This window comes from Mastigoproctus giganteus, chromosome 9 (genome assembly GCF_048544385.1).
Source record: "Mastigoproctus giganteus isolate SK-2022 chromosome 9, ASM4854438v1, whole genome shotgun sequence".
Lineage (NCBI taxonomy): Eukaryota > Metazoa > Arthropoda > Arachnida > Uropygi > Thelyphonidae > Mastigoproctus > Mastigoproctus giganteus.
Genome location: NC_143583.1, coordinates 196468213 through 196481609, shown reverse-complemented (window position 1 = coordinate 196481609; position 13397 = coordinate 196468213). Strand labels below are relative to the sequence as shown.

Below are 13397 nucleotides of genomic sequence, written 5' to 3'. Positions count from 1 at the left end.
ACAATTTCCTGCCTGGAAGTTTTACGCACTTTATCCCATGAGATTTCAGGATCCTAGAAACCTGATGTGAAAGGTTTGAGTGGTATGGGATAAAGGCGCTCGTGGCTGAGTCATTACCTTGAACGGTCCTGTCGGTCGCTACGTGGTTACGGGCCAGTAGGTCGCACCTATCTAGGGTACTGGTGGGATGGCCACATCTCGTAAGATCTGTCTTGACCCTAGAAATCTCGGTGCGTCTCTCATTTGCAGAACTAGAGTGGGTCCAGGCGCGAGTTAACAAGGCCCGCGCAGTGTCGAGAAGATGGCTGCGCTTGTGTGCTAACCAGTAGTTGATAAATTGGCCAATGGCCTGTTTTCCAACGTCTTATATGGTTGAAAGTGGTTTTAGTTCAGTAAATAAAATATTACAAAAGGAAAGAAACAGAATTCATATATGTTCAAGAGGAGACATTAGAATTAAACTTACTGATATCATACCGCACGTTGAACTTTTAGCAAAGAAGCATCGGGCTCAGAGATCCCATTGAAAAAAAAAAAAGAGTAAGTATAAAGTATTTTCTTGTTTAAATTTTCACGGAGGGGGGGGGGTGCAATTAAGGAAAAAATAGTCCAAAAAAGCCCTTTGGGGGCGATAATTAAAAAAAAGTTGAGAAACACTGATCTAGATGCATCTCTGAACCGCCGAGGTTACGTGTCCATCCTCGCAGACCATCTACGACCCTTCATGGTCATTGTGCACTCACAGGGCAATGGCCTCTTCCAGCAGGACAATGCACTTCCCCACAGAGCCATGGTGTCTAGAAGCGCATTCCACTTATTTTACGACCATGGAATGGCCTCCCCGTTAACTGGACATCAACCCTGTGGAGAAACTTTGTGATGCTGCGGAAAGGTCCATTCGAGTTTGCATCCTCCACGCAGGAATGCTACGGAATTATGGGATAGCCACATCTCGTAAGATCTGTCTTTGACCCTAGCAATCTTGGTGCATAGCAATCCTAGCAATGGTGCAGCAAGCGTGGATGGAAATACCTGTGGAGCGCTTTTGTGAACTAGCGGACTCAATGCCTCGTCGTGTGACTGTCCATATCCGGGTGAAAGGTGGGCCTACCCGTTACTAGGTAGGTATCCCATGATTTCTGTCCACATAGTGTATATAGACAGGCTTACGCATTTATTTGCGCATTTTCTGAAAAACATATAGCAGAAACACGATTACGTCAGAATTGTTCATTCTCAGTATTGTTCAGTATTGTTCATCAGGACAAAGAACCAAATCAGCAAAAAGAAAGATCATGGATTATGGAAATTTTAAAGGAAATATTCTTCCAAAATTTCCAATCTACAATCCGGATTGTCTTTGTTCACTCTCAAACCAACATCCTTAAACATGCTTTTCAAGTTAAATATGGAAAAAGGCCATTGTAGAAATAATTCCCTTTGAGACATTACTTGGAAGGTTTCGAAAAGTATCAAAAGTACGCTTCTGGTCGATTTTGGTTGATGTTATTTTTCTGCTGTGGGTTCATCAGGGAAAACAGTTTAATAAATATATTTTATTAAATATAATATATATACAGCATATTAATTTTTAGGGCTTTTCATTGATAATGTTGCTTGTACCAGGCCATCTCGTATGAGTCATGGAACTTAAATCCCTATTTAAGTTCCATGGTCATCCCTATTCGGTAATTTTCGTTCCTGTGATTACGACATACGGTCGAAAAGCATTGTCAGGTTCAGGAAGGAAAATCGTTTTGCATTTTTTTCGTTAAATCAATTTTTTACTTAATTTTTAATTGCGTTAAATTGATTTTTAATTGCGTTAAATTGATTTTTAATTATTGTTAATTATTTCTTACTGTAATGTAAGATTTTCGATTTTTTTAATTGTTTTCGTTTTAATTTCTGGAGAGTATCATACGGAAGTGTTCTACGTATCATATTAAGGTAAACTTTTCTTATTCTTTTACAAATATTGATATCAACATAGAACGTATTGAGCATTATAGCTCTGATTTGTACTATCAAATTTTTAATTTATGTAATACAAAACATATAATGGCTAGAACTTTACTAACCTGTATTCAGTAGAACTTCTTTGGCTGAAAAGTTATGTCGTCTGCCAGGATAATCTTGCAGGTAAATACGTACCAGGCGTGGTTCTAAATCTGTTGAAGTAATGGCAACAGTTTCGTCTACACCGATACGAAGATTGTTTGGTGTGGCTACAAAGTAATTACTGGAAAAACATACAAAATTAGATAAATTAAACTTAGAAATACATATATCAGAGCATAAATAAATTAAAATGAGAAAGCGTTTTTATTTGTAGAATTAGTAAGTAATGTAAAAGGCTATTTAAATGGGCTTGGTGAACAAGTTCATATTGACTGTTCCAATTAAAACTCTAGAATTCTGTTTTGTCATTCAGATGGTACTGTTATGAGATACTGGATGACATTACAATCTTCAAAAATTTCATGCGGAATCTTTCAAAGAACTTCTTTGCTTATCTAATTATGTAATTAAACACAGAAGATATAGACCTGTGTGAGTTTATCCTGAAAGATTAAAATTTCTAATTGGAGATATAATTAGAAAGATTTTATTGTCAAAGAAACCTCGACAACGATTTAGGCTACCATTTGCTCATTTTACAATTTCCGCTTTACTGACCTGAATTTCATAAGTATCGTAGCCAGGATATGTCAAGTATAGCTAAGAGAACGCGACCAAAAATTTATAAAGGTCCCATATGCAACACGAATTAAATCTGAATTCTGAAGCCATCTTTTGGTTATAACGGAATACCTTGGGAAAGAAAAAAATTCGTTGTCACCTTGCAGAATTTCCTCCGTAAGAAGCATCAAATGGAAAACAAGCAGAAATAGAAATTCATTTAGTCATCAGCAAGATAGAGGTTTGAGTGAATATGAATTAAGTGCAACTAAGGCTATGAAGTAGCAGTATATTGTGTTTGTAAATTATGTATATTAGGGGGGGGATCGATTTGCCTGTTTGTTGGACGAAAATCCCGAGTTTCCGGAAGAAAAAACCATGCAACCCATGTCTAAGAACGACCAATTCAGCCACGTTGTGAAAAAGCCTCCAGTAAAAATTCCTCGCGTCATGGATGGAATTCGAATCCAGGCATGTTCAATCCGATGTGGGGAGGTCTGTGATTATGGAATTCATCTAACCAGTAATCTTCTTGTAAAACCACGTTATGGTGCTTGAGGTACCACTGAAGTCATCGGAGCAGCAGTGGAAAGTTACTCCAGTAATTACTTGAGCGCATGCACTTCCTATTCATTGAGGTAAACTTTACGTAGATAATGAGAGAAACTCTACGAAAAGCTCTATCACTGTTTGCGTTACGTCGTTTTCTTTCTTTCTTTCCGTAATTTAATTTTGAGCAAAAGGTGGGAGTAAATTTTTCTTTTTATCTTGTGAACTTCTCTGCCCTTATGATAGTTCGGGACGACTATATAAGGTCAGAGGAGTTGGGATGGATTATCATCAGTATCCATTTGACACAGTGCTAAAAAAATCCTCATGCTAAATCACACTTAATAATTTGCTTTAACTGAATTATGTAACGAAACCACTCGGTTATACTAACAATAATACAGTTTATCTGTGATTTTATTAGTGGGCCTTTATGGATCAATCTTGTGGACTGTGAAATTGTCCAGGGCCTACACGAACCAAAGCTAAAACCATCACAACAGCTTCATCGAAGTTCCATCCAACTATCAAGTTTCTTTAATAATGCAAGGTTTTGCACAAGGGATAACAACTGGTGTTTGCATTTTGAACCACTCCAGTTATTTGGGCGACTTCCTTTTCTAGCAATGTATTTAATCTGTCTATTGCTATTGTCACATTTTTTAAATAAATGACGGATTAATCTTCTAGTGATCTAATTTGTTTTAAAAGTGGTGTTAACTGAAATTTGTTTGGACAAGTTTTAATTAACTTTTCTACTATTAGCATTAAGAACAATGCATTAACTAAGCTAATTAATGCATTGTTAATGCATAAACCAATGCATTAACTAATTCTGCTGGCTACAAAAAAAAAAAAAAAAAAAAAAAAAAAAAAGAGGACAGATAGTTTCCTTGACTCCGCGTAATTTAATAACGCTTTTATAATTAATTTATATTATATTTAATTAACAAGATAATATAATTTCTTTTTTCTAATTATTCATTAAATAAATTGCTGATTTCATTTGTTCTTCTCTTTGGATCCAAAAATAATCTTATTGATAAAAGGAAATTAATGTGCTAAAATTTCTTCCGTGCGGTGACTATGACCTAAGTACGCACTTAATTATGCTTAGTTTCGAAGTATGCCATTTTCAGTGCTATCAATGCTGAAGAGTGATGAGCGATGGAATCCGTCTTCACTGCAACTTTCTGGGTTACGAGGTCACAGCTCAGGCTTTTTGCCTTCTTCCTCCAGCTGTTGCAACGATATACATGGTATGCTATTACATAAATACAGTACTGCATTCGCAATAAAATTTCCATAATTTTCTTTTATCAAGAAGATTATTTTTGGATGCAAAGAGAATGAATTGAATAAATGAATCATGAATTTATTTAATGAATAATTAGACAAAAGAAATTTTGTATATCATGTTAATTGAATTTAATTAAATATAATAATTAAATTATTAAATTACGTGGAGTCAAGAAAACTATTTGTTCCCTTTTTATTTATTAATTTTATTTTGTTTTAGTTATTTATATATATATATATTTTTTTTTTTTTTTTTTTTGTAGCCAGCAGGATTTATTTCTATTCTCGCAGTTTTTCCGTACACGTGATACAGCGAATTCTAAAATTTTTTAGGTACAATATTACCACTTAGTATAGCAGAACACGTAATTAGAATCAGGAACTCCATCCTACTCGTTTCGTGTTGCGCTATATATATATATTGCTTTCTCTTTAGATTTCTGAGTCACTTTTATCCAATATTTAAAAAACGAAGTAGTACTCTAAGGTATTCCTTGAGCAGAATTTTGTTGTTGTTGTTGTTGTTGCACATATTGGGTTTTAGGCGCATCAGTGACTTAGGCCATATTACGCCATGTGTATTATGTCTGTAAATTGCGTGTATTCTGTGGTCGATTTGCTGTTTGCAAATTCTATTGCCGGGAGAAAAAACCATGCTACCCTTGCCTGAGACCCACTAACTCAGCCACATTGTGAAAAGGCCTATAAAAATTCCTCACGTCATCGACGGGATTCGAACTCAGGTTTTTTTCCATCCGGTGTGGGAGGACAGCGATTCTACCACCTGGCTACCCACGAGGGCTGTAAGCGGCCTGGTGCGTATCTAAACTCTGTTGTTAGTAAATAATAAAGCACTCAAACATATATTGGTATAATCATGTTTATTTCCGAATTGGAAATATATACATAATGGAGTTAAACGTTTCGTGGTATTTTTTTACTACTTCTTCAGTGACTGTAAAGACATTAACTAATGGATATTATTATGGAATTCTTAATTTTTTAGTAGAATTAAAAATTAAAAGTTTTAGTAAATCAAAGTTAGATCTAATTCGAAGAATTTTGTTTTAAGGTTAATTTTGTATAAGTACATAGCAATAATACGTAAACACTTACCAGCTGTCTTTGCAATATCACCCTGAATAATAATAACCCTTAGTTACTGAGGGTTATTATTATAACTCTTTGCAGGCACTGAAGAAGTGGTAGGAAAATACCACGAAACGTTTGATGCCATTATGTACATATTTCCAATTCAGAAATAAACATAATTATACCAACTAGATTTCAGTGCTTTATTATTTTGCAAAATGTACGCAGCATAAAAAATAAGCTTCACTCCCTCCAGACCCTCCTTCTTTTTGACGACTTTGATATCATTTGTCTTACTGAAACATGGCTATCAGCGGATAGACAGCTAGATCTTGAGCCTTTTAACATCCCCTACAAGCACATTGGAAATCCTAGGAGCACCAGACGGGGTGGTGGTGTAGAAATCTTTTTTTAGTTGTCGTTTCCAGCCAATAAGGACAAGAGTAAGTCAGTCGAATAACTTTGATGCAATCTGTACAACGCTGAGGAGCCTCCCTTATCCAAATCCTATGTTGCCTGGTTTACGTCTCCCCAGATCATGATGAAGACTCTAGATGTGAGTTGCTCACCTGGCTGGCAACAAATTTAGTGCCTAGAACTCCAACTGTAGTTGCTTTTGTTTTTGGTAGTTGTTGGCGCATCGGCTTCTGTGGCCATAATGCACCTCCCGAGGCGGGATTCGAACCCGCGACCTTTGGGTTGTTAGGCAGGCACTTTACCCACCCGGCTAGCCCGGTCGGCACTGTAGTTGCGGGTGATTTCAACTTGCCGATGCCTAAGCATGAAAATGCTCTTGTGGGCCTTGAGGTCACGCTTCGGACCTTTGATCTTACATGGTTTTTGGCGCCGGCTACTAGAGGTCAAGCACTTGACCTAATATTCCATAACCTACCAGGCATCCAGCTCCTGCCTAGCAATTTCCAATTCCAATCGGATCACCTGCCAATTGCATGTCAATTATCCATACAGGGAAATTCCCCTGAGTTATCGGATGAATATGTCGCTGAATTGCCTAAGTTTGCTTTTTCTACTAAATATCTGAAGCCGGACATCGTTTTACAGTGGACTGAAAAATCGTTTTACATTCTCTACAGGCGTTTTTGGCTGATGCTGCATAAGCTTGCTTTCTTGCATCAAATGCCTCTACTAATGCTAATGCTAATGCTAAGTAGTAGTAGCTGTGTTGTGGTATGGTGCAGCCTTGGAAAGAACACACACACACACACACACACACACACACACACACACACACACACACACACACACACACACACACACACACACACACACACACACACACACACACACACACACACACACACACACACACACACACGTTGTTTTCCAGCAGATCGTATTTGTAACAGATCGAATCGGAGTTTTAATAGAGAAACCAAGCTGGCCTTCACGAGGAAACAGAAGGCCTATCGGAAATGGCAGAAATCACAACTTTCCTCAGACCTTACCATCTTTAAAAAAGAAAGAGCGTACTTCCTGAAAAAGAAAATGCAAGTTCTAAACCAAGTTGTTATCGAGAGGTTGAAGAGGGGTAGAAGGATTCTTTCATATCATACAAATCATCATGTCATTGATCAAAAGCTCGTACAGCAATGGGCACAGTGCAGTTTCCTGCAGGCAGATTGTCCCGTTCCAGATTCCTATCTCTCACAGGCGGACTGGTTACCTAGGGCGCGGATGAATGACATAGAAATATCTAGAGAGACCCTGATTGATGTCATTAACAAATTACCCAATAATGCTACTGTAGGATGAGATGGTTCCTACTATTCATAGTAAAAATATGCAGCAGATACATAGTTGACCTTATACTTCACATTTTTAAACGAATCCTACAATCTGGAATCGTCTCATCAATTTGGATATCCTATCATGTCAAGCCCATTCCAAAGATTAGGAAACCTAAATCTCCGGAAGATCTGCGACCAATCTCCATCAGTTACTCTTTACTTAATATCTTTAAAAAAGCGATTCAGCCAGTAATTTCCCAGCACTGCTTTGGTCACAGCCCCGAGTACCTTCATACCGCTTTGTACAAGAGATCAACAACCACCAATCTTCTAGATACTCTTTTCAGAATCCAACAAGCCCTCAACAGCAAATCCCAGATTGACACCATCTTCCTGGGCACTAAAATCGGCATATGACATAATATACCTTTCAACTCTATTTACCATACTTAAGGCGCCTCCGTAGCCAGGTGGGAAGGAGCAGCAGTGCGTAGCACACGCTTCTTGATTATACCGGGGTTCGAGCCCGTCACCACCAAATACGGAGGATGCGGAAAGGTCAGGGAATGACCACCGCATATTCCAGGAGCAATATGGCCTTAGTTGCTAATGCTCCTAAAAACCAAATAACAACAACAACAACCATACTTAAACACTACTTCGGGCTTGCAGATACCTTGCTACAAATCTTGAAGTCAATTCTTCTTCCTAGACATCTGTCTGTTACCGTCAATGACATCCAAGTAACTTTCGACGTCATAAGAAGCATTGCGCAGGGGAGTGTGGGGCGCGCTTTCAACTATTCTCTTCGCAGCTGTTTTGGAACCTTTCCTAGCATGTAACTCTAACTTTGTTTCTTACCGACGATCTGAAGTTCTACGTGAGATCAAATCATCCTCATCAGATTTTTGATATTAACCAACATGCCTCTACGCAGTTAATGAAACTAGAAAACTATCTAGCCACAATTGGGTTGCATCTGAACCCTTACAAATCTGCTCAACTACCGATAACCAAAAAGAGTCAAAAATGATGTTCAAATCTTCGTTAGCAGTGAAAGGGCGCAAAGGGTAACTTCCCATACAGACCTAGGAGTCACTTGGGACGTTGGACTCACCTTCCAGCCTCACTTTGTCAGGATGAGACAGAAAACGTATGCGGCACTTTGGCAGTGCCCTCTCTACTCATCTGAAATTTGGTCATCTGCTTCTGCTTCCCACCTAAAAAAGTACATCCGTCTGGAATATTGGTTGCTCAGATGGATGAATGAACAGGCTGGTGGGCGACTCTTTTACTATCTCCAGATCCATCCTCCAAGAATCTAGGCACCACCCCCTGGAGACTTCTCATCACGAAAAGAAATGCACTCACGCTAGCTCTGCTTATCACAGGTCGAATTGATGCTCCGTCTATATCTCCATTAATCTCTGGGCCAAAGCAGACAAGAGGAGAACACCCTGCCTCTTGCCTCCCTCTGCAGCTTACGCTTACAAACATTGATTCCCTTAGGAACATGTTCTCGGCCAATTGCCTTCAGATCTAAAATAAATTAGGTATCCACCCTGATAAGTTGTGTGAGGACAAGCTGTACAGAAAGGAAATACTTAAGAACTGTTACCAGCTATTGAAACTATGACGTTCACGTACACCTGGACTTTTTTGCCTGCTGCATTTATCGTGCTGTTTATTACAAACTCTGTTTTTATTTCGAGCTCTTGTAAGTTCATCTCTGTAAATATGTCAGGTCAAGCATGCACTTACTCTTGTACATTGTACGTGCGGTTCCTCGCACCTTAGTGTATAAATTTCACGCCCTCCTGGCACATTGCCGTCCCGGGGTGACCCACAGTTTCCTGGGGTAATAAATTGATAATAATACATAATAATAATAACAATCTTCAGAATCTGAATTTCTGAATTTTATTTTGTTAAGTGCGTGTCTTTGTTCCAAAATTTTATGTAATAATAATGCTATTAGTATTTATTATTAGTACTGGCAACGTGTCATCAACAAACTTAAACACCAAACTTGCTTGAAATACTTATATCAATAAAATATCATTAATAAATATTAAAAATTTTAAAGGATTTAGCACCGAACCTTGTGGTACTTTACTATTTAGGTGAAAATTTTTATACTTTGTGTAAATAACAGACTGTTCTGCTTATACTTAGCTTGTAATGTCAAAACAATTATTCATGTTTCAAGCTAAGTATGTACACTGGTGTGCAAAATTTAAGGACCAGTCAGGTTTTCACCTGTAGCTTCTCATAGGAGTGGCCTGGATATGGGAAAAGCATACCAAAGGAACCACCTGAGGTACAGAAATGATGAAGGAAACAACACCGACACAACAACGGAAACAAAACGGTACAGAGGGACTTTATTCAAAAATGGCAACATAGCATTGGCTGCCATGATACAGATGCATCACTGCCAAAGATGGAACAAAGGGAAAAGGTGGGTACTCAGTAGGAGATATAGCCCCCTAATATCGATGCAGGCTTTGCACCCCCTGTCCATACTGAGAACAATGTTGTTGATAAGTTCTTGCGGCAACATCGTCCATTCCTTTGTCAGCGCCATCTTCAGCTGGTAAACATTTTCTGGTGGGTGTGGACATGCCGCAAGGCTTCTCCCCAGAGCGTCCCATATGTGTTCGATGGGATTTAGATCGTTGGAATGAGCAGGCCTATCCATACGAACAATGTCCTCACTTTCCAAAAGCATATCAACAGCTGCAATGCGATGGGGGTGTGGCGTTATCATCCATAAACATGAACTCGGGGCCAATGGCACCTCGGAACAGACGCACATGGGGAAGGGTTACCACAGTACAGTAGTGTGCACCGTTTACAGTACCGCCTTCCCGTATTTGGAGTTGTGTACGTCCATCCAAAATAACGCCTCGCCAGACGAGAACACCTCGACCGCCATATCGATCCATTTCAGTGATGTTTGCGGGGTGATACCATGTGCTAATCTCTCGCCAGATTAGCTGACGTCCAGAATCGCTGCTGAAACTGAATCTACTCTCATCAGTAAAGAGTACCTTAAGTAAAGATTTTGTGGTTGTAACTTTACAAATAGTGGTGGTCTTTAAGTTTTGCACACCAGTGTAGTATATAAAATATTCTATTAATTTTTCCTAAAATTGGTGATTAAAGTCACACAGTATTCTGTTCATCTCCTAAGGTTATGGTATAGATACCAAAATTTTACAGAAATTTAATTTTTGCGTTCATTACACTTTATAAAAATGACAATTGCGCTATGATATTCTAAAACCAAAAACTACAGCCTGCTCTCGTAACTAATACATTAGCTACATTCGCTGTTTTTTTTTTTTTTTTTGGTTTTTTTTCTCTCTTCGTAACAGTTTCGAAGAAGGACTGGATTTAAATCTTGTCTCGAAGAAACGACTTTTTGTGGATTTTCATTTTTATTTATTTAATGTTTTCTTTCTGCGCAGGGACTCATCATCATCATCAGCCATTTTCAATCCACTGCAGGATGAAGGCCTCTCCAGCAACTTTCCAGTTCCTTCTGTTTTGTGCAGTGGTCATCCGCTTACTACCAACGAACTCGTGAATTTCATCTGTCCATCTCCGTCGTTCTTTTCCAGGTTTTCTTCTGGCTCCGCTGGGGTACCATTCTGTTATTTTCTGAGTCCATCTGTCATCACGTCTTCGAGCTATGTGTCCTGGCCAAGACCATTTTAGTTCTTTAGTTTTGATAAGAATGTCCTTTACTTGAGTTTGCTGCCTAATCCATGTGTTTCTCTTCCTATCTAACAGTCTGATTCCCAATATAATTCGTTCCATTCTTCGCTGTGTAGTTAGCTTCTCTTCCATTCTTTTGGTGAGTGCCCAAGTTTCACTTCCATAAGTCATGGTGGGGAGTATACATCGGTTCATTATTTTACGTTTCAGACAAACTGGGATATTGCTCTTCAGTATGTGGCTATATTTCCTGAATGCTATCCATCCAAAATTTATTCTTCTCTTGACTTCCAGCCATTTATCATTATTACAGCTAATAACTTGTCCCAGATAAGTATATGACTCCACCTTTTCAATTACTGCTCCTTCAATCATTATTTCCCTTTCCGTGGCATACTTGTTCATCATTACTTTTGTTTTAGCCATATTCATCTTTAGTCCAAAATCCTCACTAACTCTGCATAACTGATTAAGATTTTCCTCTAATTCTTTGGGATCGTGGCTTATGACAATGTCATCTGCAAATCATAAATGGTTTAGGTACTCTCCGTTCACATTGACTCCTTTCTGCGACCAGTCTAATCTTCTGAAAGCTTCCTCAAGGGCAGCAGTAAACAACTTCGGAGATATTGTGTCTCTTTGTCGAACTCCTTTCTCAATTTTAAATTTATTACTGTCTTTATCTAGTCTAATAAAGGAGGTAGCATTCTCATATATTTTCTTCAAAATCATAATATGTGGGGTATCTATGCCTTGTCTTTCCAGTGGCCGAAACATTGCCTTATGCTGTATGGAGTCAAACGCCTTTTCATAAGCCACAAATGCCAGGCATAATGGTGTTTTATATTCATTTGTTTTCTCCATTAGCTGTGATATGTGAAGTTGATCCATAGTTGAGTATTCTTTCAAGTATTCTTTCTAATCTGTTAGTAATGACCCTTGCAAACAACTTTTAAGGCCGCCGTAGCCTAGTGGTCAGGCGCGCGGGTGTATAAAGTACACGTGCCTTGAGTGACCGGAGTTCAATCCCGTGACTACTGAATACGTTGCTATTTCTTGTATTCTGTCTATCTTGTGAACTCCTCTGACCGTTTGGTCGGCCCGGAGTATAAACAGAAAATTATTATTATTTTTTTATTTGTAGCCGTGCGACAACAAGCTAATTGGTCTATAATTTCCAATTTGTGATTTATCTCCTTTCTTATGCAGCAAAACTATGATTGCATTATTCCACTGCTTAGGCGTCACACCTTTTCTAATGCATTTTGTGAAGAGCCTTGCCAGTTTTTGTGCCATGTCTCTTCCTCCCAATTTTAACATCTCTACAGTAACTTCATCTTCCGTCGGGGCTTTCTGATTCTTCATTTTCTTCAATGCGTGTTCTCCCTCATCAAGAAGGATAGCGAGTATGTCGTATGTGTTGCTACTTTGCGATCCATCTTCCCCACCGCTGGGGAAAATGGATTTTCTCGCTACTTGTATAATTCTCTATAGTAGTCTTCTGCAATTTGAATTATGCCTTCTTTGCTGTTTATAAGTATGCCATCGCTATTCTTCAGTTTCAGTATCATTTGTCTTTCTGTATTCTGCTCAAAAGATCAGAGAAGAAATAGCCAAAACTGTGATTTTGATTTATAAAAATATATATGAGTATGCATAATTTTACTTATCAACAACAGTCATATTATCTAAATTCCTCGTAATAATACATACATTTTACCCAAAGAACCCCAAAATTCCTCTTCTCTGAATTCCCTTCAAATACCCAAACGGATTTATAATTCATTATAGAGAGAATGAAAAGAGTAATATAATATAGAGTCTCTTACATACCTTGCAAAACTTATAGCTACAAATGAAGCCACAAAAATTAAGAATGTACACCATTTCACTGCCATGTTTTCTCTACGGTCGATCTCTCCAAGTGAGAGAAATCTAGATGTGCAGGGGAAGTAAATATAAATAGAGAGCAATACTTCCTTTCTTAGAAAACAAGTATAAATCTAGACGTCATTAGATTGCCCTCTGACCATTTGCTGCAGGGCTGGATTATCACCCATTTTCGTGGCGACCTTTGAAAGTCTGTGTAATGTATACTGAGATGAACTACGATAAGTTTTTTTGGAAAATGGAAGTAGGGAAATCAGCAAAATGGTTAATTTTTAACAGAACGTTGGTAACTAATTATCATTTAAATTGATAAAAATTAGTAATGAACGAATTCATCAAAAAATGAAACTCAGCATTCCAATTTGTAAACGGATTGTACATGAAGAAGGAAACACAGGGAGTCCCACGGCTCCC

The 13397-nt window shown here is 38.3% G+C and overlaps 1 protein-coding gene across 1 annotated transcript in view; it reads right to left on the bottom strand.

Moving 5' to 3' along the window:
* The window catches only part of LOC150081006 (venom factor-like), a 785003-nt gene extending 771995 nt beyond the window's left edge, over positions 1-13008 (bottom strand). The window contains exons 1-2 of the mRNA XM_090382066.1: positions 12927-13008; positions 2082-2242 (exon numbers count right to left, since the gene is read on the bottom strand). Of these exons, the coding sequence (XP_090238192.1) occupies positions 2082-2242; positions 12927-12991 (226 nt within the window). The 5' untranslated portion in view covers positions 12992-13008. The remainder of the gene's footprint in view (positions 1-2081; positions 2243-12926) is intronic.
* Between the last annotated feature and the right edge of the window lie 389 nt (positions 13009-13397).